This window comes from Chrysochloris asiatica, unplaced genomic scaffold, assembly GCF_000296735.1.
Source record: "Chrysochloris asiatica unplaced genomic scaffold, ChrAsi1.0 scaffold00120, whole genome shotgun sequence".
Lineage (NCBI taxonomy): Eukaryota > Metazoa > Chordata > Mammalia > Afrosoricida > Chrysochloridae > Chrysochloris > Chrysochloris asiatica.
In genome coordinates, this window is record NW_006408638.1 from 5320220 (window position 1) to 5343906 (window position 23687).

At 38.3% G+C, this 23687-nt stretch overlaps 1 protein-coding gene across 1 annotated transcript in view; it reads left to right on the forward strand.

The window, feature by feature from the left end:
• The window catches only part of TMEM45A (transmembrane protein 45A), a 31365-nt gene extending 8364 nt beyond the window's left edge, over nucleotides 1-23001 (forward strand). Inside the window, exons 2-5 of the mRNA XM_006868612.1 lie at nucleotides 852-1064; nucleotides 1316-1497; nucleotides 16901-17046; nucleotides 22908-23001. Coding sequence (XP_006868674.1) covers nucleotides 852-1064; nucleotides 1316-1497; nucleotides 16901-17046; nucleotides 22908-23001 — 635 coding nt within the window. The remainder of the gene's footprint in view (nucleotides 1-851; nucleotides 1065-1315; nucleotides 1498-16900; nucleotides 17047-22907) is intronic.
• Nucleotides 23002-23687: the final 686 nt, after the last annotated feature.

Below are 23687 nucleotides of genomic sequence, written 5' to 3' on the forward strand. Positions count from 1 at the left end.
GACTCGATGGTACCTAACAACAACAACAATATAGGGCTGATAAGGAGCTCTGGTAGCATAGTGGTTACGAATTGGGCTGTGAACCGCAAGGCCAGGAGTTCGAAACTACCAGCTGTTCTGTGGGAGAAAGATGAGGCTTTCTGCTCCCGCAAAGATTTATAGCCTTGGAAACCCTGTACAAGGTCACTATGAGTTGGAACTGACTCCACGGTACATAACAACAACAACAACATAGGGCTGATCTTGCAAATCCCAAAACCCAAATCATTCAGGATTTAGTCACTACTTTGGAATGGAGACCTGGTGTGGCATAGTAGGATAAGCACTGGAATGCTAACCTCAAGCTTGGTGATTCAAACCCAACAACAGCTCCTCGGAAACCCCATATTAGGTCACTTTGTGATGCCATAGGATAAGCAAAGTCGTTTTGAATTGCAAGGTTGGTGGTTCAAACTTACCAGTTGCTACTTGGAAGCCCTATACAGTGTCACTATGAGTCAGAACTGAATCAATGACACTTAACAACAACAACAAATGAGTCTGAAATGACTTGTTGATATTTAATAACATTGGAATTGGCAGTGGAACTAAGATCATCCATTTTGAATATCTGAAGTAGCTTTTTGACCAGAATTAATGATCTGAACCAATATTTTAAACTTAGGGGTGGGGGGTGGGCGGGGGGAAAGCCTAAAGTGCTCAGCTTTTGGGAAATGTCTAGGAGTCAGGAATCAATGTAAAAAAAGGATACTAGACTGGAATAAGTAATATGCTAATCTTTACACATCTTTTGTATTCTAGGTAAGGTTATGGAGAATGTGATTGAAACTCTCTGATCTGTTCCTCTGCAGGTATGGCTGGGGAACAATTTATTCCTGGAGGACCTTACTTGACCTTATATGACTACAAGGGAGACCATTGGAACCAGCTCCTAGGCTGGCATCATTGCACTATGTATTTCTTCTTTGGGCTCTCTGGCGTGGCAAACGTCTTATGTCACATCTATCATTCACTTCCTGTCTCTTTAACCAAGTTAGCGATGTCAAATGCCTTTTTTGTGGAGGGTAAGTATGAGAGAGAATGAGAAAAAAGAAGGTGTGTGAGATAGAAAAATAAACAAGGGTAAGAGAGAGAGAGAATGAGAGGGAGAGATGATGTAAGAGACTAAGAAAAATCAAAAGAGAATGAGAGTTTGTACGAAAGAATAAGAGAGAGAGCAGAAATTTAGTAAGAAACATCATAAAAGAGAAACAAGGGTGGCCTTTAGTTCCATCGAAAAAGACAAACTTTTTTTCCCTCAACCCCCTTCTCTCAGCTTTTATCTTCTACAACCACACTCATGGCCGAGACATGCTGGACATCTATGTGCACCAGCTGCTGGTCTTGGTCATCACTGGGACAGGTCTAATCGCTCTCATCGATTTCATGAAGAGCAACATTATTTTGATGCTTTTGTATTCAAGCCTCGTCTGGCTTCAGGGGACCTGGTTCTGGCAGGTGAGTAATATATCTGGTATACCTGACTGTAACCTTCTTTCTATGTTTGGTGGGACAACTTGCTTTAGAATCCAGATACTTGACCCCACTGTACTATTTATAGTGAGAATATGGGTTTCTGACAGGTGATATTTCCATAGGTGGCCCAGCAGTAGCGATGGGATTGTTGACCAAGCAGGTGGAAAGGAAGTTGTTGTTGTTAAGTGCCATGGAGTCGGTTCCGACTCATAGCAACCCTGTACAGGGTTTCCGAGGCTGTAAATTTTTATAGGAACAGAAAACCTCATCTTTCTCCTGTGGAACCACTGGTAGTTTCGAACTGCTGACCTTGCGGTTCACAGCCCGATTCGTAACCACTACGCTACCAGAGCTCCTTGGAAAGGAAGTAGAGTGTACATATCTTCATCACACTCCCAAGTTTCTTTTAGTTGGAAGCATTTCATGACTCTGAAGCAGTTTATAGCCTTATAATAGGAAGCTCAAGAAATGTATATTAAGGCAACAACAAAAAATATACCGCTGTTGAGTCAATTCTGACTCAGAGTGATCCTACAGGACAGAATAGAACTGCTCTGTAGGGGTTCTAAGGCTGCAAATCTTTATGGACGCAGACAGCCTATCTTTTTCCCAAAGAGTGGTTGGTGGGTTTGAACTGCTGACCTGCGGTTAGTGGCACACTTGTACCACCAGGGCTCTTTAAGAACTATATTGTTGTTGTTAAGTGTCATCAAGTGAGTTTCGACTCATATTGTCCCTAGGGCTTCTGAGGACACAGGAGCAGAAAGCCTCATTTTTTTCCCACAGCATGACTGGCAGGTTCAAACCTCAGACCTTGTGATTATTGTATGCAGCCACCATGTTCCCTAAGAGTTATATGTTGTTGTTGTTGTTATGTGCCATAGAGTTGGTTCTAACTCATAGTGACCCTGTACAGGGTTTCCGAGGCTGTAAATCTTTATGGGAGCAGAAAGCTTCCTCTTTCTTCCGCAGAACAACTAGTAGTTTCGAACTGTGGACAGAGATAGATAGAAGGCAGAAAATGGTGGAAAATATTATTGATTAGTAAGCAACTGTGTGCCAGCCTCTGTACTGAAACTTATACATACACATTGTTTCACTTTGTCCTCACAACAATCTGGATATTAGATATTATCATCAGATAAAGAAGAGCCATAAAGACCACGTTACTTTCCTGGGATCATACAACAGTGGAGCTAGGATTCAAATGTGGGTCGGTCTGACCTCAAATCCCAAGCTCTTTCCCTAAGAAAGACCAGATTCCCTAACATTGGTATGCTGTGGAGAATATGCATTCCAATCAGTGAACATATATTGTATTTTTTGCTAGGTGTTTTTAAAGTTAGTTCCAACTCATAATGACACTATGCACAGCAGACTGAAACTCTGCTTGGTCTTGCAAAATATTTACAATATATTTTATAGAGACAGATAAATCATCATCCAGGATACATATGTGTTGTTGTTGTTAAGTGTTGTAGAGCTGGTTTTGAATCATAGAGATCCGGTGTAGGGTTTCCAAGGAGTGGCTGTTGAGTTTGAACTACTGACCTTGCAGTTCAAACAGACCTTTCGGTCCAGTGCATTATCCTGCAGTGCCACACCAGGACTCCTAGATACATATGTAGGTGTAAAGAAAATCTGGGATAGAAGCTGAATGTGTTTTAATTAAGAAAGACTTTTTAGAGAGATCTTTATCAAATGAGATCAGGGATTAGGGAAATGACATTGTTTCAGGGATTTGCATTTCAAATGAGGAGTGATCAGAAAGCCCTGGAAAATGAAAGGCAGAAAATCATCTTGGACAAATGGGAGATAAGGAAGATGTGATATTTAAACATGTAGGAAAGAAGAAAAGCTGTTGTGGAGGAGGCTAGTGACCATGGACTAGATTCAGTGGTTATTTGCAATAAATAATTACAAAGAAAAGAATCACAAATGTGATTTTCAACAATGTGTTAACTGTACCTAGTATATTTAGAGTCCTTAAGTAGGGTAAATGGTTATTGTGCTACAAAAGGTTGGAGATTTGAGTCCAGCCAGAGGTACCTTGGAAAAAGGCACCAAAAAATCAGCCATTGAAAATCTATGAACACAGTTCTACTTGGCTATATATGGGGTTTCCTGGAGTTGGAAACAACTCTACAGCAACTGGTAATGCACAAAAGTTGTTTTCTAGATATTTATCATCTGCTGGGAACCTAAATAAAGATCGAATAGTATGCAAAAAATTATAATACCCTTTGAATCTCTTGATCCACCATGTATCTGTCAGTTTGTTGTACTGTGGTGGCTTGCATGTTGCTGTGATTCTGGAAGCTATGCCACGGGTAGTTTAAATACCAGCAGGGTCACCCACAGTTGACTGGCTTCAGCTAAGCTTCCAGATAAAGACAGACTAGGAAAAAGGAGAATAGGACTACTTCCAAATATTTAATAACTGAAAACCTTATGAATAGCAGTGAAACACTGTCAGGAAAAGAATATTGATGTTGAAACATGATGAAGAGCACCAGGATATTGTCAGATTGTCAGATAGTGCCAGAAGAGGAGCCCCTCAGGTTGGAAGGGACTCAAAATGCGACTGGGGAAGAGCTGCCTCCTCAGAGTATAGTTGACCCGGATGATGGCAATGAGTAAAGCCCCTGGGACCAACATTTGCTGATGAGGCATAACTCAAAATGAAGAAAAACAGCTGTGAACATCCATTATTAATCAAAACATGGACTGTATGAAGTAAGAATCTTAAAAAATTGGAAATTGAAAAATGAAATGGAATGCATAAATATTGATATCCTAGGCTTTCATGAGCTGAAATGCACTGGTGTTGGCCATTTTGAATCTGACAATTACAGGGTTTACTATGATGGGAATGACAAATTGAAGAGGCATGGCATTGCATTCATCAACAAAAAGAAAATATCAAGATCTGTCTTGAAGCACAATGTGATAGGATAATATCTATTTGCCTACAAGGAAGACCAGTTAATACCACTATTTTTGTAAATTTACACACCAAACTTTGAAGCCAGTGATGCTGAAACTGAAGAATTCTACCAACTTCTTCGGTCTGAAATGGATCAAATATACAATCCAGATGTATTGATAATTACTGGTGATTGGTATACAAAGGTTGAAAACAAAGGATCAGTAGTTGGAAAACATGGCCTTGGTGATAGAAATTATGCTGGAGATCTCATGATAGAATTTTGCAATGACTTCTTAATTGTAAATACCTTTTTTAAACATCATAAAAGATGACTATACACATGGACCTCACCAGATGGAGTGCATATAAATCAAATTGACTACATCTGTGGAAAGATGAAGAATACACATAAATCAAATTGACTACATCTGTGGAAAGAAAATGAAAACAAGTCCACAAGAACCAAAATATGACTTTGAATGTATCCCGCCTGAAGTTAGATAGCATCTGAAGAACAGATTTGATATATTAGAAACTAAAGACCAAAGGCCAGAAGAATTGTAGGGTGAAATCAATAACAGCATACAGGAAGAAAGCAAAGAGATATTTTCCCAACATGTACTCACTTTGTGTCTCTTGTCACATTTTGGAAATTCTCACAGTATTTAAAACTTTTTCATAATGATATTGCACACTTACTAGACTACACTGTTATATAAGTACTACTTTTATATGCACTGAGAAACAACAAAAATATGTGGCTCTCTTTATTAGAATTCGCTTTAGTGTGGTGGTCTGGAACAATAACATGGTTTTTCATATGATCTCTCACTTCTGATGTTGTTGTTAAGTACCGTGGAGTTGGTTCCGACTCATAGCGACCCTGCACAGGGTTTCTGAGGCTGTAAATCTTTGCGGGAGCAGAACGCCTCATCGTTCTCCCTTGGAACCACTGGTAGTTTCGAACTGCTGACCTTGAGGTTGGCAGCCTGACTCGTAACCACTATGCTACCAGAGCTCCTTTCTGATAGAGGTCTGTTAAAGTTTTATGTGATGTTATTTATATGATATTTATGGATTTATGCCTATATTATGGATTAAGTATAAAAATATATGAAAAAAATTTTAAAGGAGATTAATTTTGGCTAAGATGGTATGGTGAGTTTATGCTTTAAGTGTACCTATTGCACCAAACACATAGCAATGATGAATAACATGAAAAAAACACACCAAAAAACCTTGCAAAATAAAAAATACGTTATTTAAATAAAAAGTAAGAAAGTGAAAAATACCAAGTTACAATGAAACAAAACAAAACAAAAACAAGGAAAACCACCTTGTAATCCAGGAAAAGAACAGAATATGCATTTATGCACAGCAGGAGGAGGGCAGGCCTGCTGGCTCCAGGTCCAGTAGACAGTGGTGACTGGTGTTTGGAACTAACCAACTGCTGTTAAGTAGATTCGAATTCAAAGAAATCCCTTAGAGGAGAACTGCCCCATAGTTTCCAAACTGGTGTGGCACTGCAAGTTAATGCACTGGACTGCAAGGTCGGTTTAAATTGCAAGGTCAGCAGTTCAAGCTCACCAACTGCTCCTTGGAAACCCTATGAGTCAGAACTGACTTGAAGGCACTTAACAACAACAACAATCTTTACAGAAGCAGACTACCAAATCTTTCTCCCAGGGAGCAGCTGGTGGGTTTGAACCACCAGTCTTTCAGTTTGTTTCCAAGCACTTAATCATTGTTCCCCAGTGCTCCTTCTATGGAGCTAAAAGAATGTGAAACGGATCCTTTCAATTAGTGATGATTCCAGGCTTTTGAGCCTCTTAGATTCCCCTCCCATCCCCTGGGGTCCTGGTGTGGTGCTGTAGGATAAGCGCTGGACTGTTGTCCACAAGGTCAGTGGCTCAGACTCACCAGCAGCTCCTAGGAAACTCTATACAGGATTGCTGTGAGTCAGAACCAGCTCGTTGGTAGTTAACAACAACAATAATAGATTTTCATCTGATTGATCCCTTACTTTCTGATAAAGTTCTGTTACATTTATATGATAATGTTTATATGGGAGTTATGGATTTATCCGTTTCTTTTTTGCTTTAATATTAAGAGGCTTCTCTTTTTATAGCTTTCACAGTTAGAGGTTGAGCTCATTTATTTTCAATCTTTCTTGCTTTCAAGCACTTACCTTTAAGTTTATAAATTTTCATCTAATCACTATAAGAGCTGCTTCTTGTAAGATTTGAAGTGAGGTTATTTCTATTTTGGGGCAGTTTTTAAATGTTGAAATTTCTATGTGCTTTCCCTTTTTCATTTTTTTGTTATTTAGGAGTGCATGCTTAGGTTTCCAAACATTCTTTTCTTTTTGTCTTTTCTTGGTGTTGATGTTAAGTGCTTCAAATCAGTTTTGACTCATAGCAACCCTGTAAAGGGTTTTCAAGGAGCAGCTGGTGGTTAGCAGTCCGGTGTCTTTTCTTAATCATTTCTAGTTTAATTACTTTATTGACAGAGAATGTGTTCTGTGTGTAATGTAGATCTCTGAAATATATTCAGATTTCTTTTGTATTCTGGCTCACTGTCAGGTTGCAAATATTTCATGTATCTGAAGAAAAGTATGTTCTTTCTTTGTTGGGCTGATAATATAGTGACTAGATTAAGTTTGCTAAAGAGCTAAATATTCAAATAAAAAATTGGAAAGTAAAATCAAGAGAAGAAACTTAAGAAAAGTTGCAGAGAAGTATAATAAAGAGCTTATTAATAAGATGAATTGGTATTTAATAAATAATGATTAATAATACTAAGTATCTGAAAGCTGAAGTTGTTAACTTGATAACAACTGAGAACAGGTTGGCTTAATATTGTCTCTTTTGACAGAAACTTGATGTTTTGAAAACAACTCCCTCAACTCCATTCCTCCCTCCAAATTTTTCTGAGGAAGAGCTAGCTATGTGGTTAAATTCTTTGGGCATAAATCCTTATAAATAAACAAATCCTTATAAATGAAAAGAAAATGTTTTCCATCTACCAAAATAGCTAGAAGAGTTTCCTTTTTTACCTGTTGGACTAAATAATGTCTGCAGCCTTAAAGAAAAATGATCATTCAATACCAATGCAGGCATACACAAGGGTAGGACATGCCCCTCTCCACCCCTGCGCTCCAAGGACAAAAATGTCTAGACTTGGGTGAATTTATTATGCTTCCATGTTTTGTTTCATGTAGGAGGGAACTTCATGTGTGGTATATGAATGTTTTATGGATAAATATCTGTTTTAAACTAGGAATATTATATCATTAATACTTTTTCATTATATATATGTATTTTTTTCTCACTACTCCTACATATGGAGTCCTGGTATGGTACTTAGGTTAATTGGCTGGACTGCAAGGTCGGTTTGCATTGAAGGGTTGGTGGTTCAAACTCACCAGCATTCCTTGGAAACCCTATATGCTATGAGTCGTAACTGACACAATGACACACAACAACAACAACAACTCCTATATGTATCAGGAGCTGTGATAGCTTAGTGGTTACAAGTTGGGCTGCTAATCACATGGTTAGCAGTTCAAATCTACTAGCTGCTCTGTGGGAGAAAGATGAGGCTTTCTGCTCCTGTAAAGATTTACAGCCTCAGAAACACTATACAGGATTGCTAGAAGTCAGAACCAACTCCATGGCACATACCACCACCACTCCTACATGTATCAAGACCTCTGATAGCATAGTGGTTACGAATTGTGCTGCTAACCACAAGGTCAGCAGTTCAAATCTATCAGCTGCTTCTCAGGAGAAGGGTGAGACTTTCTGCTTCCATAAAGATTTATAGCCTCGGAAGCCCTATAATGGGTCACTGTAAGTTAGAACCAACTCCACAGCACATAACCACCACCACCACTTCAACATATGCAGTTAATTTTAGTGGGTAAAATATGTATAGACAGAAAAAAATATGCACCTAGACGTGGTAGTATGGAGACATGAACTAAATGAGGCAAATTCTCAGACTGATCACATTTTTATAATCCATTAAAAAATAACTGGGTAATATGCAAAGAAAGGGGGAAGTCCCCTCACAATCTCTAAACATGTTTTCTTTCCTGGGCCATATTACAATTAAAAACGAAAACATGTTCTCAACCTAGCCACATCATGAAATTTATAAAATGGAAAAAAAATCTTTCAGGGTTCCTGATCCTACGAATCATGTTTTCTATTTCTGTGTGATGAATATTTCTAAAGCTTACTTTTGCCCTTTGTCCCTTCTGAGCTCCTTGCCATCAGTGTTAGAGTCAAGGAATGATCAGGGAATGAGGGAACTAGCTCGGCTGCCATGCTTTTCATTACTTTGGACATGACTCTCTTATCACCTCAGGGTCTCCTATCATGACTGCTCAGATCTCTGGGCCCAAACTAAAGCTTGACCTGGTATTATTTCTTGAAACTTTTTATTGTGAAATGAGTGAAGGTTGACAACAAGATAATCAGTTTCATCTTCAACAGATTATATCCTTTGTTTCATCTCAATGATTACAATCCCCACCCTGCAACAACAGCTATCTTACTTCCTCCCTGTTCCTTCCTTTTTACATTTTATATTTCAAAAATGAACAAAGAAAAATTATTTGATGTACACATTACAAAACAAAAAATAAACATATTCATTTAAATTTCCTAAGAGCATATTCTGTAAGCCAGCCTCCTGCCCGCAGGCACACAACCAAGGTCCATGGGCCTAGAGCCCGCAGATGCTCTGTCACTCCATGCCATTGCCTCTGCTACCATCTCTATCTGCTGTTGCTTCTTTTCTAGTAGGATCTCATGCTCCACTCATGCTCTTCCTTCTTGATGGTGCTGGGATTGTCTGTTCCTGAAATGAAAAACGAACTTTTCCCCCTTTCAGTTGTTGTTATGGGCCATGGAGTCAGTTCTGACTCATAGCGACCCTGTACAGGGTTTCCGATGCTGTAAATCTTTACAGGAGCAGAAAGCCTCATCTTTCTCCTACGGAACAGCTGGTAGTTCTGAACTGCTGACTATGAGATTAGCAGCCTGATTCATAACCACTACACTACCAGAGCTTCTTCCCTTTTAGTTACACACCTACAATTAAAGTTGTGACAATCACAATGAATCCAGAAAATGATTACTCACAATTGAATCATAAAATCCTGTCAGCATCATCTCCCACCCCCTTTCAGCAGATCCATCTGGAGAAGAGGAAAACTATTCAATGGGGGAATTCTACCTTACCTCTCTCATTCCGAAACTAAGCGTATTCATGAAAGCTTATAAGACAGCCACTTTGTGTCTTTATAGGCCCCCATTTTTGATACTCATTGTCTAGTTTGCCCATCCCTATCAACCCAGTACACTGAGGAAAGACGTTTGTTCCTTGATATGTGACCCCTTCCATTCCTGTTGGAATTTTTGAGCAACTGAGTCCATAAGCAAAGGTCTATCAGTTCATCAAATTGTGGCAATTTACACTTGCTCACAGTATCAAGTATCTTTATCTTCATCTGGTCGAGTTCTGGTCAGCTAGCCATCCAAGCTAGGTCAATGGGTACTAACTCAAGTTTTTGTGTTCATGCATGCCTCCCTGAACTTCAGACCAGCTGGCCACTTCATTCTCAGCTTTAGTCCCCCATGGCTAGGTCAGTATCTATGAGCTTAGAAGTTCACAAATCTCCCAAAACTTCAGAGCAGTCAGACCTTCCTCTTCTCACTCTCATCTTGAGGTCAACGGATATCAATGGATTCAGCCCATATCGTCATTGCTGCATTTCCCCCACTTACAACTCACAAGTAGACCCAGGTAGTCACCAGCTAGAATACTAGACTGCTTGCTGCTTCCCTTTGAGTTTCAGTCCTAGAAGGGAATTTTCCATGATGGGCTGACTTTCCTTGCCTTGATAGTTCCAAGACAAACAGCTTGCTTGGTATTCAAACAGCCAAGCAGACTGCTTTTTTTCTGGAGGTCTTTCTTTCAATAAAAATCTCTGTTCTCCCAGCAGTTTTGGGTTGGTCTGCATTTCTTTTCAAGTGGGAATGTCCCCCAAACTCAGAAAGTTCTAGGTGGGGTTCAGGTTTCCACCTAAAGCCCCACACTCTACAGAGGCTTAGCAAGAAGCCTATTTCCCTGGGCAAATTCTAATTCTCCTTTTAGCAAATCCAATCAGTTATAGGCTGAAGACAGGCTTATAGGCTTTCTGTAATTATAAGTACCAATATTCATTTCTGTCACACATAAATGTCTAGTTTGCAGTAGTAAGCAGGGGAAACCAATATCCACAAGACAGTTAAATACATAAACATTTTTCTTTCCCATCCTTTACCCATTGAGCCTATGCCTTAAGCCATGTATCTATTCACAGAACACTGTTGTTCCAAGGTTGTATATAATCACTATTGTGTATAAATCACCGTTATCCCATTTAGCCGATGATCTAGCTTTGTTTTTGAGAGAGACAAAAGTTCATTTTGAAATAATAAAAAGACCATAGACAAGATATTCTGCATCTTTAGATTTTAAGGGTGGTAAAAGGTTAAGCATTCAAGTACTAAGTACAATGTTGGAGGTTCAAACGCAACCTATATACCTTGGAAGACAGATCTGCTGTTTGCTTCTGAAAGATAACAGCCTTGAAAATCCTATGAAGCACAGTTCTGTTCTACAGTTCATGGGGTCAACATGATTTGGAATGGACTTGACAGCAACTGATTTCCTTAAATGTAAAATAGAAAGAATATCTCATAGAATCGTTGTGGGATTTATGCCATGAGGTGGGTGCTATTAATTCCAGAGGGTAAGGAAAGCTTCCAGGAGAAAGTGGAATCATACTGGAATGTGAAAGATGAATGAGGGTTACTATTACATCTGGGCTGGCAGTTTAGGGAATGTGATGCTGATTTGCTTATTTTGGTCTTGACTGTGGGAGCTAGAGCAGTCCGTGGTGGACAGGTTGTGTGGATGTCATTAAAGGAACATGGGCAAGACTGGTGAATAGGAATTGAGGAGTTAGCCCATATCTCCTTACACTCACCTTCCTTTAAAAAAAAAATGTCCTTTTTTGGGCATAACATTTCTTTATTTAATTCCAGGAGTTGCTCCAAAGAGGCCATGAGAAATAAAGTTTCATGGTCCTGACACTGAAGTCTAAAACTCCTTTGACTGGGAGTTTACTACAGGACCCCAGTCTCCTTGCCATTTGTGAAGAATGAGCACAAAAGGCACAAACATTCTTGCTTTCTTCCAGAGACTTGAAGAACCTAGGCTTTGGGCTCTTTGGTCCCATGGAGAGGTTTCCCAGCTCACTGGGATGGTTCCTTATACAACATGGTTGTGTCTAAAGTAGCAGGCAAAATAACTGGATAATATTTTTCTCTCACAGTTTCAGAGTATTTCAAATTCAGATTTCCAATTGGATGACTTCTACCAGTGTTGTTAACAGCTCATTCTTTTAGAAGGTACCATGTTCTAATGAGAAGGCCCAGCCCTTGGTGGGTGAGGCACAGAAATGATCAGAGTCATGCATTACTTAGTTAATTTATTTCGAATCTAATATACAGACAATAAAAGCACCTGGTCTTCTGGCATACTAACACAGTGCTATGTCTGCATCGGGCCAACTTCTATATCAGTATTGATAGTTCAGTCACGTCAGAACTATTGAGATGACTGAATCTGGGCCTGGTATCCAGACCATTGTCCTTTATCTTGCCATAGATAGGAAAGCTATATGGTGAGAGAGCAGGGAGTAGAAGAAAGAACATGTAATTTTTGGAAGCAGACACTCCTAGTTTGGGATCCTGCCTCAGTCATTCTGTTATTTTATAATATTGGGGAAGTTACTAGTATCTCTAGTTTCTAGTTTTCACCTCTGTAAGATGGGAATCATACTGTCTTATTGGGCTAGTTGAGATGATAAAAGGTTATTGTGAAGTCTATGTGTGTGAGTGAAGGTAAAGTGCACAGTGATGTATGGTGCACAAGGTGGTACACCTGCCAGGTAGTACAAATGTTAATTCTCTTTCCAACTAAAGGAAATCCACAAATAGGGACAAATGGTTAAGATACAAATCTTGAGTTTTCTCTGATTTTTTCAGATTACTTGAAATTTCAAATAGAAATGCAATTAGTTTTTACACAATATTATAAACTCTGTGGGGTTTTTGTTTGTTTTGTTTTTACTACAAGATTTCATATTTTAGGATTGTGATCATAGGCAAGTCATTAAACTTCCCAGTTTTCTCATTTGGATAATGATATTAGTAAGACATTACTGACACTTAAAGTAAATGTTTTATAATGCAGTTAAAATGAAGGTAGGGTAAATCTTGGAGCTCTTGTGAGGAAACTCCTAAGCCCTGTAACTGACATGCAGCTAACCATGAATTAATGGGCATTCTTACAATTATCAGTGTAATTGTCTCGGTTTTTTATTTCATTTGGTTGACTCATTGATTATTGTTGTTAGATGACTTTGAATCAGTTCTGATTCATGGCAGCTGCATCTACAGAGCAAAACACTCCCCGGTCCTGAGCCATTCTTACAATTGTTGCTTTGTTTAAGCCCATTATTGCAGCCTTTGAGCTATTCCATCTCATTGAGGGCCTTCTTTTTCTCTGACTTTATCAACCATGATGTCCTTTCCTAGCGAGTGGTCCCTTATGATGACATCTCCAACGTATGTGAGACAAAGTCTTGCCATCCTTGCTTCTAAACAGCATTCAGATTGTACTTCTTCCAAGACAGATTTGTTCATCCATCTGACAGTTCATGGTATATTTTAATATTCTTCATCAACACCATAATTCAAAGGCATCAGTTCTTCGTCAGTCTTCTTTATTTCATTGTCCAGCTGTTGCACACATGTGAGGAGATGGAAAATACCATGACTTGGCTCAGGTGCACCTTAGTCTTCAAAGTGACATCTTTGCTTTTTAACACTTTAAAGAGGCCATTTGCAGCAGATTTGCCCATGCAATATGCTGTTTGGTTCCCTGACTGTTGTTTCCATAGGTGTTGATTGTAGATCCAAATATTATTGTTTATTGTTACTGAGGTAAAATTCACATAACAGAAGTATACAACTATGTGCAATTTAGAACATTAGCAATGTTGTGTAGCCATCTCCTCTATCTACTTCCAACATGTTTCTGTCACCCAAAAGGATACTTTAAACCCATTATGTAGTCATTCCCCATTTTCCCCCTCCCTAGTACCTGGCAGCCAGGGGTTTTCTGGCTCTATAAACTTGCTTGTTTTGAATGATTCATTACAATACATGACCTTTTGTGTCTGAATACTATCACAGAACTTAATTTTTTGGAGGCTCATCTATGTTGTAGCATGTATTGGTACTTCATTCCACTTTATGGCTGAGTCATATTCCATTGTGTGTATATGCCACATTTTGTTTATCCATTTATTACTCAATTGACATTTGGGCTGTTTTGATCTTTTAACCCTTGTGAATAGTGCTTCAATGAACATTCATACACAAATTTTTGTTTGAATACCTGTTTTCCATTCTTAGGATAATGGCTGGATTATATAGAAATTCTATATGTGGCACTGTAAACTCAGCACTGAACTGATAACAACATAGTAATTATATGGTGAGTCCTGGTGTGGTACTATAGGATAAGCACTGGACTGCTAACCACGAGGTCAGTGGTTCAAACCCACCAGCTGCTCCTCGGAAACCCTATACAGGGTTGCTATGAGTTGGAACCAACTTGACAGACCTTAACAACAGCAGCAACACCAATAGTAGTTTTATGTTCTTCTTTTTGAGGAACCAAGAAACTGTTTTCCACAGTAGCTACACAATTTCATATTCCTACCAGCTATACTCTGTGTTCCAATTTCTCCAAATCCTCTGTGTTACTTATTATTTTTAGTGACATAACGTGGAATCTCATTACAGTTTTCATTTATGCCTAATGATCCTGAGTATCTTTTCATATGGTTGTTGATTAGTATATCTTCTTTGGAGAAATGTTTATCCAAGTCCTTTGCCCATTTTAAAATTGGTTTGTCTGCCCTTTTATTGTTGAATTGTAAGAGTTCTTTCTGTAGTATGGGTATTAGAATCTTATGAAGGATATGATTTGCAAATATTTTCTCCCATTAAGTAAATTTTCTTTTCACTTTCCAGTAGTGTCCTTTAATACATAAAAGTTTTTATTTTGGTGAAGCTCAATTTATTGGGTTTTTCTTTGTTATTTATTTATTATGTGTGTGTCTAGCATCATATATAAGAATTCATTAATAAAAGTTCAAGGCCATATAGATCTACCCTTATATATATAGTTTAAGTCTTTGATCTGTCTTGAGTTAATATTTATATATGATGTGAGATAGGGGTCAAATTACATTATTTTACATATGAATATTTAGTTTCCTAGCACCATCTGTTGAACAGATTATTACTTCTGCTGTTGGATGTTCTTGGCACCGTTATTGAAAATCAATTGCCCATGGATTTCTAAACTGTCAATTAACTACATTGATCTATATGTCATTGGGACTGTTAACCTACAAGGTCAGTGGTTTGAATCCACCTGTTGCTCCATGGGAGAAAGATGAGGCTGTCTCCTCCTATAAAAGATTTACAGCCTTGGAAACCCTATGCAGGATCACTATGAGTTGGAAATGACTTGACAGCACTTAACAACAACAACATATGTCATTTAACATTATGCCAGTACCACATGTCGACATGTTTTGATTATTATAACTTTGTATATATTTTGACATTGGTAAGGAGAGTCCTTCAACTCCACCCCACCCCCAACACACCCCTCTTCTTCTTTTTCTTTTTTCAAGATTGTCTTGGGCTATTTGGATTCTCTTGCCTTTCCACATAAATTTTAGAATCAGCTTTTCCACTTCTATGAGTATGTTGGAATTTTAATAGCAATAACATTGAGTCTGTAGCTTGCTTTGAATAATATTACCATCTTAACAATGTTTAAGTCTTGCTCTCCCTGAAAATAGAATGTCTTCCCATTTATTTAAGTCTTATTAATTTCTTTCAACAGTGTTTTTGGTTTTCAGTATACAAATCTTGTATTTTCTTGGCTAAATTTATCCCAAGTATTTTATTCTTTGTGATGCTATTGAAAATGGAATTTTTGTCTACTTTCATTTTCAGATACTTTATTGTTAGTGCATAGAAATACAACTGAATTTTGTGTGTTGATCATACACCTTGTAACTTTTCTGATCTCAAATATTGTATTTATTTTTACCTTTTATATTAGAATCATTTTAGGTCTATAGAAAAGTTGTAGAGACAGTACAGAGTTCCTATGTATTCATTCTTAATCCATCTTCCCCTATTGTAAGCATCTTTCAGAAGACCAACCAAACCCTCTGCCATTGAGCCAATTTTGACTCATAACAACCATATAGGATAGAGTAGAAATGCTCCACACCATTTCTGAGACTGTAAGTCTTAATGGAAGAGACTGCTTCTTCTTTTCCTGAGAAATGGCTGGTGGGTTTGAACCATGAATCTTTTTTTTTTTTTTAAGTTTTTATTGTAAATTGAGTGAACGTTTACATACAACAAATCATATACTTTATTTCATTGCAATGATTATAATCCCTTCCATGTAACATCAATCAATAGTATTTCTCTCTGATCTCATATATTGTTGTTGTTGTTGTGTTTAAGTGCCATTGAGTTGGTTCTGACTTATAGCAAACCCTGTGTACCGTTTCCAAGGAGTGGCTGATGAGTTTGAACCACTGACCTCATGGTTCAAACCAACTTTGCAGTCCAGTGCTTTATCCCACAGCACCACACCAGGACTCCAATCTCATATTAGCTCTTTTATTTCTTTTTTTTCCTAATTACTCTGGCTAGATCTTTCAGTACAATGTTGAATGTTGTTGTTGTTGTGTTCCATTGAGTCAGTTACAACTCATAGTGGCTAGTGGGCTTGAATTGCTAACCTTCCAGTTAGCAGTCCAGGGCTTATCCTACATTGCCATACAATGTTAAGAAGAAATATTAGAATCTGGTATTCTTTTATTATTTCTGATTTAAAGGAGAAACTTTTAGTCTTCCACCCTTGAGTCTAATGTTAATTGTGGACATTTATTTTAGAAGCTTTTTATGTTCTAATTTTGGAATAATGGAGTGAAACTGTACTACTTAGAAACCTAGGTCATTGTCTGAAAGTCCACTCTTCCTCAGTCACTATTCATGCTTTGAGCATTGATCTTGAAATATCCTTTAAAAATTATTTTATTAAAAATATGACCTGGTATAAACTGTCCATATTACTAAAACCGGTCATGGTGTTTTATAAATATTTTATCTGTGGCAGCTCAGATGAAACAATGGGGGGTGTAATGTGCCATTAATCTTGGACCTCAGTAGTTTGAACTGAACCATCTTTGAAACTGTGGTGATTCTAATGTGTGCTTTCAAATTACAGATTGGCTTTGTACTGTATCCCCTCAATGGAGGTCCTGCATGGGAAGCAATGGACCACGACAACATTATGTTTCTTACTATATGCTTTTGCTGGCATTATGCGATCAGCCTTATCATCATGGGATTGAATTATGCCTTGGTCACCTGGTAAGTGTTGAAACTAAACTTTAAGTGGAGATTTAATTACTTAGTATCCCAGGTAACCATTTAGTATAAATTTTTGAGAATAATTTCTGCAAACACAAAAATTCCCAATAAAAAGAATAAATGGTTGATTAATGTTGGAATTTCTCAAAAGTGCTTTTAGCTTGTGTGGATCCTTTCAGTACACTCTTCTGTGCCTCCACGTCTTTGCACTGCTTTTCCTCTTCCTCAGTGATTTCCCTCTAGATCTTCATTAATTTATCCACTGGCTCATGTATACACATAATCAACTTTCAAAACTTGATGTCATTTTTGACCAACTTGTATGTCTCCTGTTAAACTTTGAATACTTGATTGATTTGACATTTACTTTACTAGCTCTAAAAGTAATAGTCTATTGATACATATTTTTACAGTGTTTCATAAGGGCACCAGGAACAATCTAACAACCCATATTTCTAGCTTTGATATCTATTATTTGTGTAACATTGGGCAAATTACTTAGCCACAGAAATTTCCGCTTTATCATTTGCAAAATGGGGGAAATAATAGTGACCAAATAAGATCATATATTTCAACTGACTAGGAAATAATAAGCGTTCAATAAATGCTTTTGTTAATATTATTGTTCTTTTCCTGTTTGTCTCCTCTTTATGCATCAAATCGTGAATGAGGTATAGATTCAGCACATGAGGCATTCTTAGCCCTATTGGGAGGAACAGACAATAATAATACAGTGCAATGCTTGGAAATAGTAGAATCATGCATTGTTCAAACTCAGAAGAGGCATCCCCACAATTGAAAATTCAGTTTCAGCTTGAGGGATATGCAGGAATGGAAAGGGATGAGTACAATTCCTCTTTCTAAAGTAGTTAATGGAGTTCTGGAGTGGAACTGTAGAGTAAGCACTGGACTGCAAGATTAGTTTGAACCATAAAGTTGGTGGTTCAAGCCCACCAACTGCTCCTTGGAAATCCTATACAGGGCTGCTATGAGCCAGAACTGACTTGACAGTACTTAACAACAGCAACAACAAGGTAGTTAATACCAAACCCCAATTGACTTGGTTGATACCAATTACCAGGCACATTGGCATCTAGTCTCGCATACTTAAGCACCGTTGGAAATGTTCTATATCTGCAGTGTTCAATATGATATCCTTTAGGTCTCTGTGGCTATCGAGTACTTGAATTGTGGATTGCTGTTGTTGTTCTTAAGTGCTATTGAGTCAGTTCCAACTCATAGTGACCCTGCACAGGGTTTCCAATGAGCAGCTGATGAGTTTGAACTGCCAACCTTGCTTTTCAAACCCACCTTGTAGTCCAGTGCATTAACCTACAGAGCCATACTAGGACTCCAGAAATGTGGGTCATGCCACATTAATTTTAATGAATTTAAATAGCCACATGTGGTAATCATATTATACAGTACACACCTAGCAGGTTCTCCAGATTTCTAAAAGGCAGTAAGGGAAGAGGTTTCAGCTTCTGTGGAACTAGTTTTCCATTCTGCTGCTGAAGCAGTTTTGGTGCTGAGTCTCTGAGTGCTGGGTCTGTAACTCCCAAGATGTCTCTTTTAGGTTCCCAAGGTGGCTAGCCTACTTTGATTATGTGATTGCTTCTTCTAGACATTTAAGTAGCATTGTTGTTGTTGGTTGGTGATGTGCCGTGGAATTGGTTCCAACTCATAGTGACCCTGTACAGGGTTTCTGAAGCTGTAAATCTTTACGGGATCAGAAAGCCTCATCTTTCTCCCATGGAAGTGCTGGTAGTTTCGAACTAGCTGACCTTGAGGTTAGCAGCCCAACTCATAACCACTACATTAGTTGCTGAGAAAATCTACCTTTTCATTGATTTGATTTCTGTCAGTCCTGTTTCATGCCTTGGAAGCATGTGCAATGAGCTATTGTGGAGTGAAACAGGCTGATACCTGGGCCTCAGCTTCTGAGGAGCTGGGTAGCCTCCAGGAATAAAACCAGCATTCTGGGAGCAGTTCTACTTCATGTCATCTCCCCTGTCTCTCCCTGTTTCAAAAATCTTCTCCTCTTACACTTTTCAACCACCACCTCGCTCCACTCCTGCCCTATATCACATGCCTTATTCTAAACTTTTGACTGTGAGGATCTCTGTCGGTCATGCCCAAGTTAAATGCTCATCTCTTCTTCAAAACCCTCTCCCCTGATGACTTTTAAAGTATTTTATTTAATCTTCTTATAGCTTTAAACAACAGTGACCGACCTTGTGATGTTTACTGTCAGTTCGTGTGTATTAGTCTTGAGGAGAGGAAATGGTTGATACTTTGGTTATTGCTGAGTGCAGGTTTCATTAGTTTATAAGTTACGTTTTATTTATTTTTTAGTTTTGCTCTCACAGAGATCTTGAAGAGATAAGATCAAAAGGTCAATGAGCTGATATATCTTAACATAAACATAAGCAAGAACTTAAAAAAATATGCCTTTCAGTAAGACTGAGGAAGAGTGGACTTTCAGACAAGTAAGGTCACATGGCAGGCTACCTCAGTGCTGAAATCATAGTATGTCTTGAAAACCGGTTTATCAGGCATTGACTGGGGAGTGGTTTGTAAGTCAGCTAGTTAAATGGATGGTCAGAACATTATATCAGAATTTGTTTGGCAGAGCATAGAAATCACCATGGGTGTGAAACTGGGTTCTGGAATTAGTGCCCTCCCTCTCTCCCAAATCTCTGACAAATGAAGCTATGCTTTCCACCTTTCCAGAGCAATGGTTCAAAGATTTCCTTATCCACTCTTCTGCCTGTGTTCATGATTATGACAGCTCATAGGCAAGTCTGGGAACCTTATGACATGTTTTATGGTGTTACAATTTCAAAACCACTGCTGCACATCACTTTCAAAAGCCTTCTCTATGTCCGTCCTCAGATTGCTTTTCTAAGTAATGATTCATGCCAGCTATTCTGAATAACAAAACAGAGATGCTCAAATTTCAGTCATATGCTACTTGCCGTACATACAACCAGAATCTCAGCTCTACTCTTTCTTATATTGAGAATAGATGGGACTAGGAAGAAAAACACACTCTGATCCTTGTTCTCTGGACTTGAGTCATTCTAATAACTAGCAATTATTTGCTCTTTCTCTCGATTACCTCATGCCTCCATCTGTCCCTGGCACCATTTCTGCATGTGTAAGTACCTACAACTACTAATAGAGTTGAGTTAAGGTGTCCTTATATCAATAGAGTTGAGAGTGTCCCAGCTTGGTGGTTCATAGCAGCAGCAGGTATGTCCCAGAAAGGGGCAATGGGAAATAGTAGCAATCACGAGGGTCTGTTGGCAATTAATTTGCAATAAACAACTAGGTCTTTGTTTTATTTTCCTCAAGAGTCATCAGGAAAAAAAAAAGTGAAGTAATTGATTAAATCATCTATTTCATTCAAGCTGTGCAGGGTTTAAAAAAAACTGTGAGGGTTTAAAAAAAAAAAAATGATGCAAGGCTGTCCTAGCCTTAATTTAAGCCTGTTAACCTATCTGTAAGGAGCACTGGTGTGGCGCTATGGGTTAATGCGCTGGACTGCAGGGTTAGTTTGAACTGCAAGGTTGGCGGTTCAGGCTTACCAGCTGCTCCTCGGAAACCCTACAAAGGGCCGCTATGGGTAGGAACTGACTCAATGGCACTTAACAATAGCAACCTATATGCTGGAATATTTGTTTGAAGAGTTGAAGACGTTGGAAGCAGTATCAATATTTAATTAGTAATCAAGGTAAATGATTTTGAGGGGTTTGCTTTGGCCCTTGATGAGTCAACAGTTTTTACCAATCCTACTCAGTTGTTGTTTATTTGAAGAGTCAATGGTGAGTTTAATATGACTGCGGATTAGCCTCTATGACTAGGTGAGTGATGTGAAGTCCTAGAAGATGGCTTCAATGGCCACTGATTCACCAAATATGTGTTAAGCCGCTTCTCAGTTCAAGGGATTGCTTTTTACTTTAGTAATTAGGGTAGTAAGTAAGACGAATCTCCTGCTTTTATGAAGTTTATATTCTAGTACGATCCAGAGCAAGTCAAGGGATAGGGCAGGTTTTCATTGTAAGAGGTTGGAAGGAAGAGAAGAAAGGACAAGATACATGTAGGCTGGTGAGGTTTGTTTTTTAAATGAGGGGGATAAAAACCTCTTCATTTTAATGATGTGTTTATTGAGCTTGTTTATGTTTCCCTATAGGTCGCTGGACATTAACCATATTGTATTTACCTGATTACAGTACAGTATCTTTATCAATAATCATGCTCAGGAAAAGTTTTGCATGTAGTACTTATTCCATGTTCTTTTTCTCACTGAGGGAAGTAAAGCACACTTAACTTCAGCCACTAAAACCCTTCACACTTTCCAATGTCAAAAGTCAATAATCACTGCTTCCCTCAAACCTATGGAATTTCTTAAATTATGAAAACAGTCTCAAGGGTAGAGAGCACTGTTGTTGTTAAGCACCGTGGAGTCCGTTCTGACTCATAGTGACCCTGCACGGGGTTTCCGAGGCTGCAAATCTTTACGGGAGCAGAAAGCTTCCTCTTTCTCTCACGGAACAGCTGGTAGTTGTTAATTCATTATGAACAAGACCATTACATGTAATTGAACAGCCTGTGACCTGCACAAAGGTGCCCCAAGAAGAGATAAGAAGGGGCTGAAATTCAGCCCAGTTTCCACATAATACTTGACATGAACTCTCAGTCATGGAGAGAAAAAAGATTCCTTTGTGTACTTCCTTTCCAGGAGAGGGCTCCTTTTTTGCAATACGCAACTAAGTGTGGGCTTGATGGAGAAAATCATGTGAGTTGAGGTTCACTTGGACTTGCTAGAGCCCAGAGATTCTGGTTTGTTTTAGAAATGGTGAAAACTTTTTGCCGTTGGGTGGATTCTGACTCATGGAGATCTCGTGTGTTAGAGAACAGAACCGAGATTCATATGATTTTCTTAGCTGTAATCTTTTTCTGGTTTTTAACTATGAATTGTAAATTGAGTTAAGACTTACAGAGAAGACCATAAGATTTACATTCAACAAACCATACACATTTTGCTTCATCTAATTGGTATGGCACTGTAGGATAACTACAAGGTCAGCAGTGCAAGCAGCTGCTCCTTGGAAACCCTGTACAGGGTCTCTGTGCCTCAGAACTGACTTGATGGCATTTAACAAGAACAACAATTGACCACAATTTCCTCATTGTAATGCCACTTATCCCACTTCCTCCCTATGCTTCCTATTTCCATTCCTTCTTGTTTCCTAACCCTTCCATACTTTGTGGGTAAATGCTGCCCTTTTAATCTCAACTAGTTAATTATTACAAAGTGTGCTTAGCTCACTAGTGTTATTGTTTTCCTCATAGACCTATTATTTGACTGCAAATTGACTCATGGGAATGAGCTTAGTTCCAGACTTGAATGTTGACTGAGGTTCATAGTCTCAGAGGTTCCAATTTAGCAGTAATCTTTATGAATGAAAGTAGATTGCCACACCTTTTTCCCCACATACTGTTGGGCTAATTTGTCTAAATTAGCTAAATTCTAAAGTTAGAATTTAAGCACAGTTAGTATTCAAGTGCACTGATGGACCTCTAGAAATGATGCAAGTTATAAAGCTGCCTAATTAAACAATCAATCAGTTAATACGTTTGAAAGCTATAGCATATCAGTCTATCTACACCCTGTTTTAGTCCACACAGTCTTTCTTTCACATAGTTCCAAAGTCAAATAAAAGTGGTTTTCCTTGTTAGGTTATCTACTCCATCTGCACAGAAAAACTGGAGTTTTTTGTATTGTTGATGCATGTTGCTCTCTACTTTTTATTTTAAACAACTTCCAACATGAGATGCTCTCTCATTCTTCTCAGGTTGGTTAAATCTAAACTTAAGAGGTTCTGCTCTTCGGAAATTGGACTCCTGAAAAATGCTGAACGAGAACAGGAATCGGAAGAAGAGATGTGATTTTGATGAGCATTCAGTCTTTCTAGATAATCCTCTTGTTTGTGCATTATTTTTGTCCGTGGTTTTGCTTCTTGACCTTTTGCTTGTGAATTCTTGACCTTTAGTGTGCTGTTTGTATTTTAAATTTTGGTAATGTATTTGCATTTAAATGTTTTATTTTTAGGTTTAAAAATAACTGGCGATTAGTTCCTTTTGCAAGTCAGTCATGGTATTCAGGGCCTGGAATGACTCCTCAGTTCACCTCAAGTTTGATGCCCACACTATGAAAAATATTTGTTTTATTTGGCTTTTAGATATACTTAAGGTTCCTGAGCTTGCTATCACCTGTAACTTGTTTAAAATGGAATTATATTTGTTTATCTTGTTGCTGCAATGAGAACTCAATAAATGTATGCACCTTAGTTCAGTTACTTAAGATCTTTGTTTTTCTTTTTTATTCAACTGCACCCACCTATACAACAAGAAGCAGCAGCTTCGTGGCACTGAAATTCTTCTTGTGAGACACGTCTCTCTAAAACAATTGAGTTCTGCCCCAGGAACATAGGCCAGAAAGTAGGCCTGACCTGTGGCATCTATGAGAAAATATAGCCAATATCAAGATGAATGGGATCTTCAGAACAAATGAAAAATGAAAGAGTGAGGAGAGTTGTAATAGAAAGAGTGGAAAGTCACTACACAACATAGTA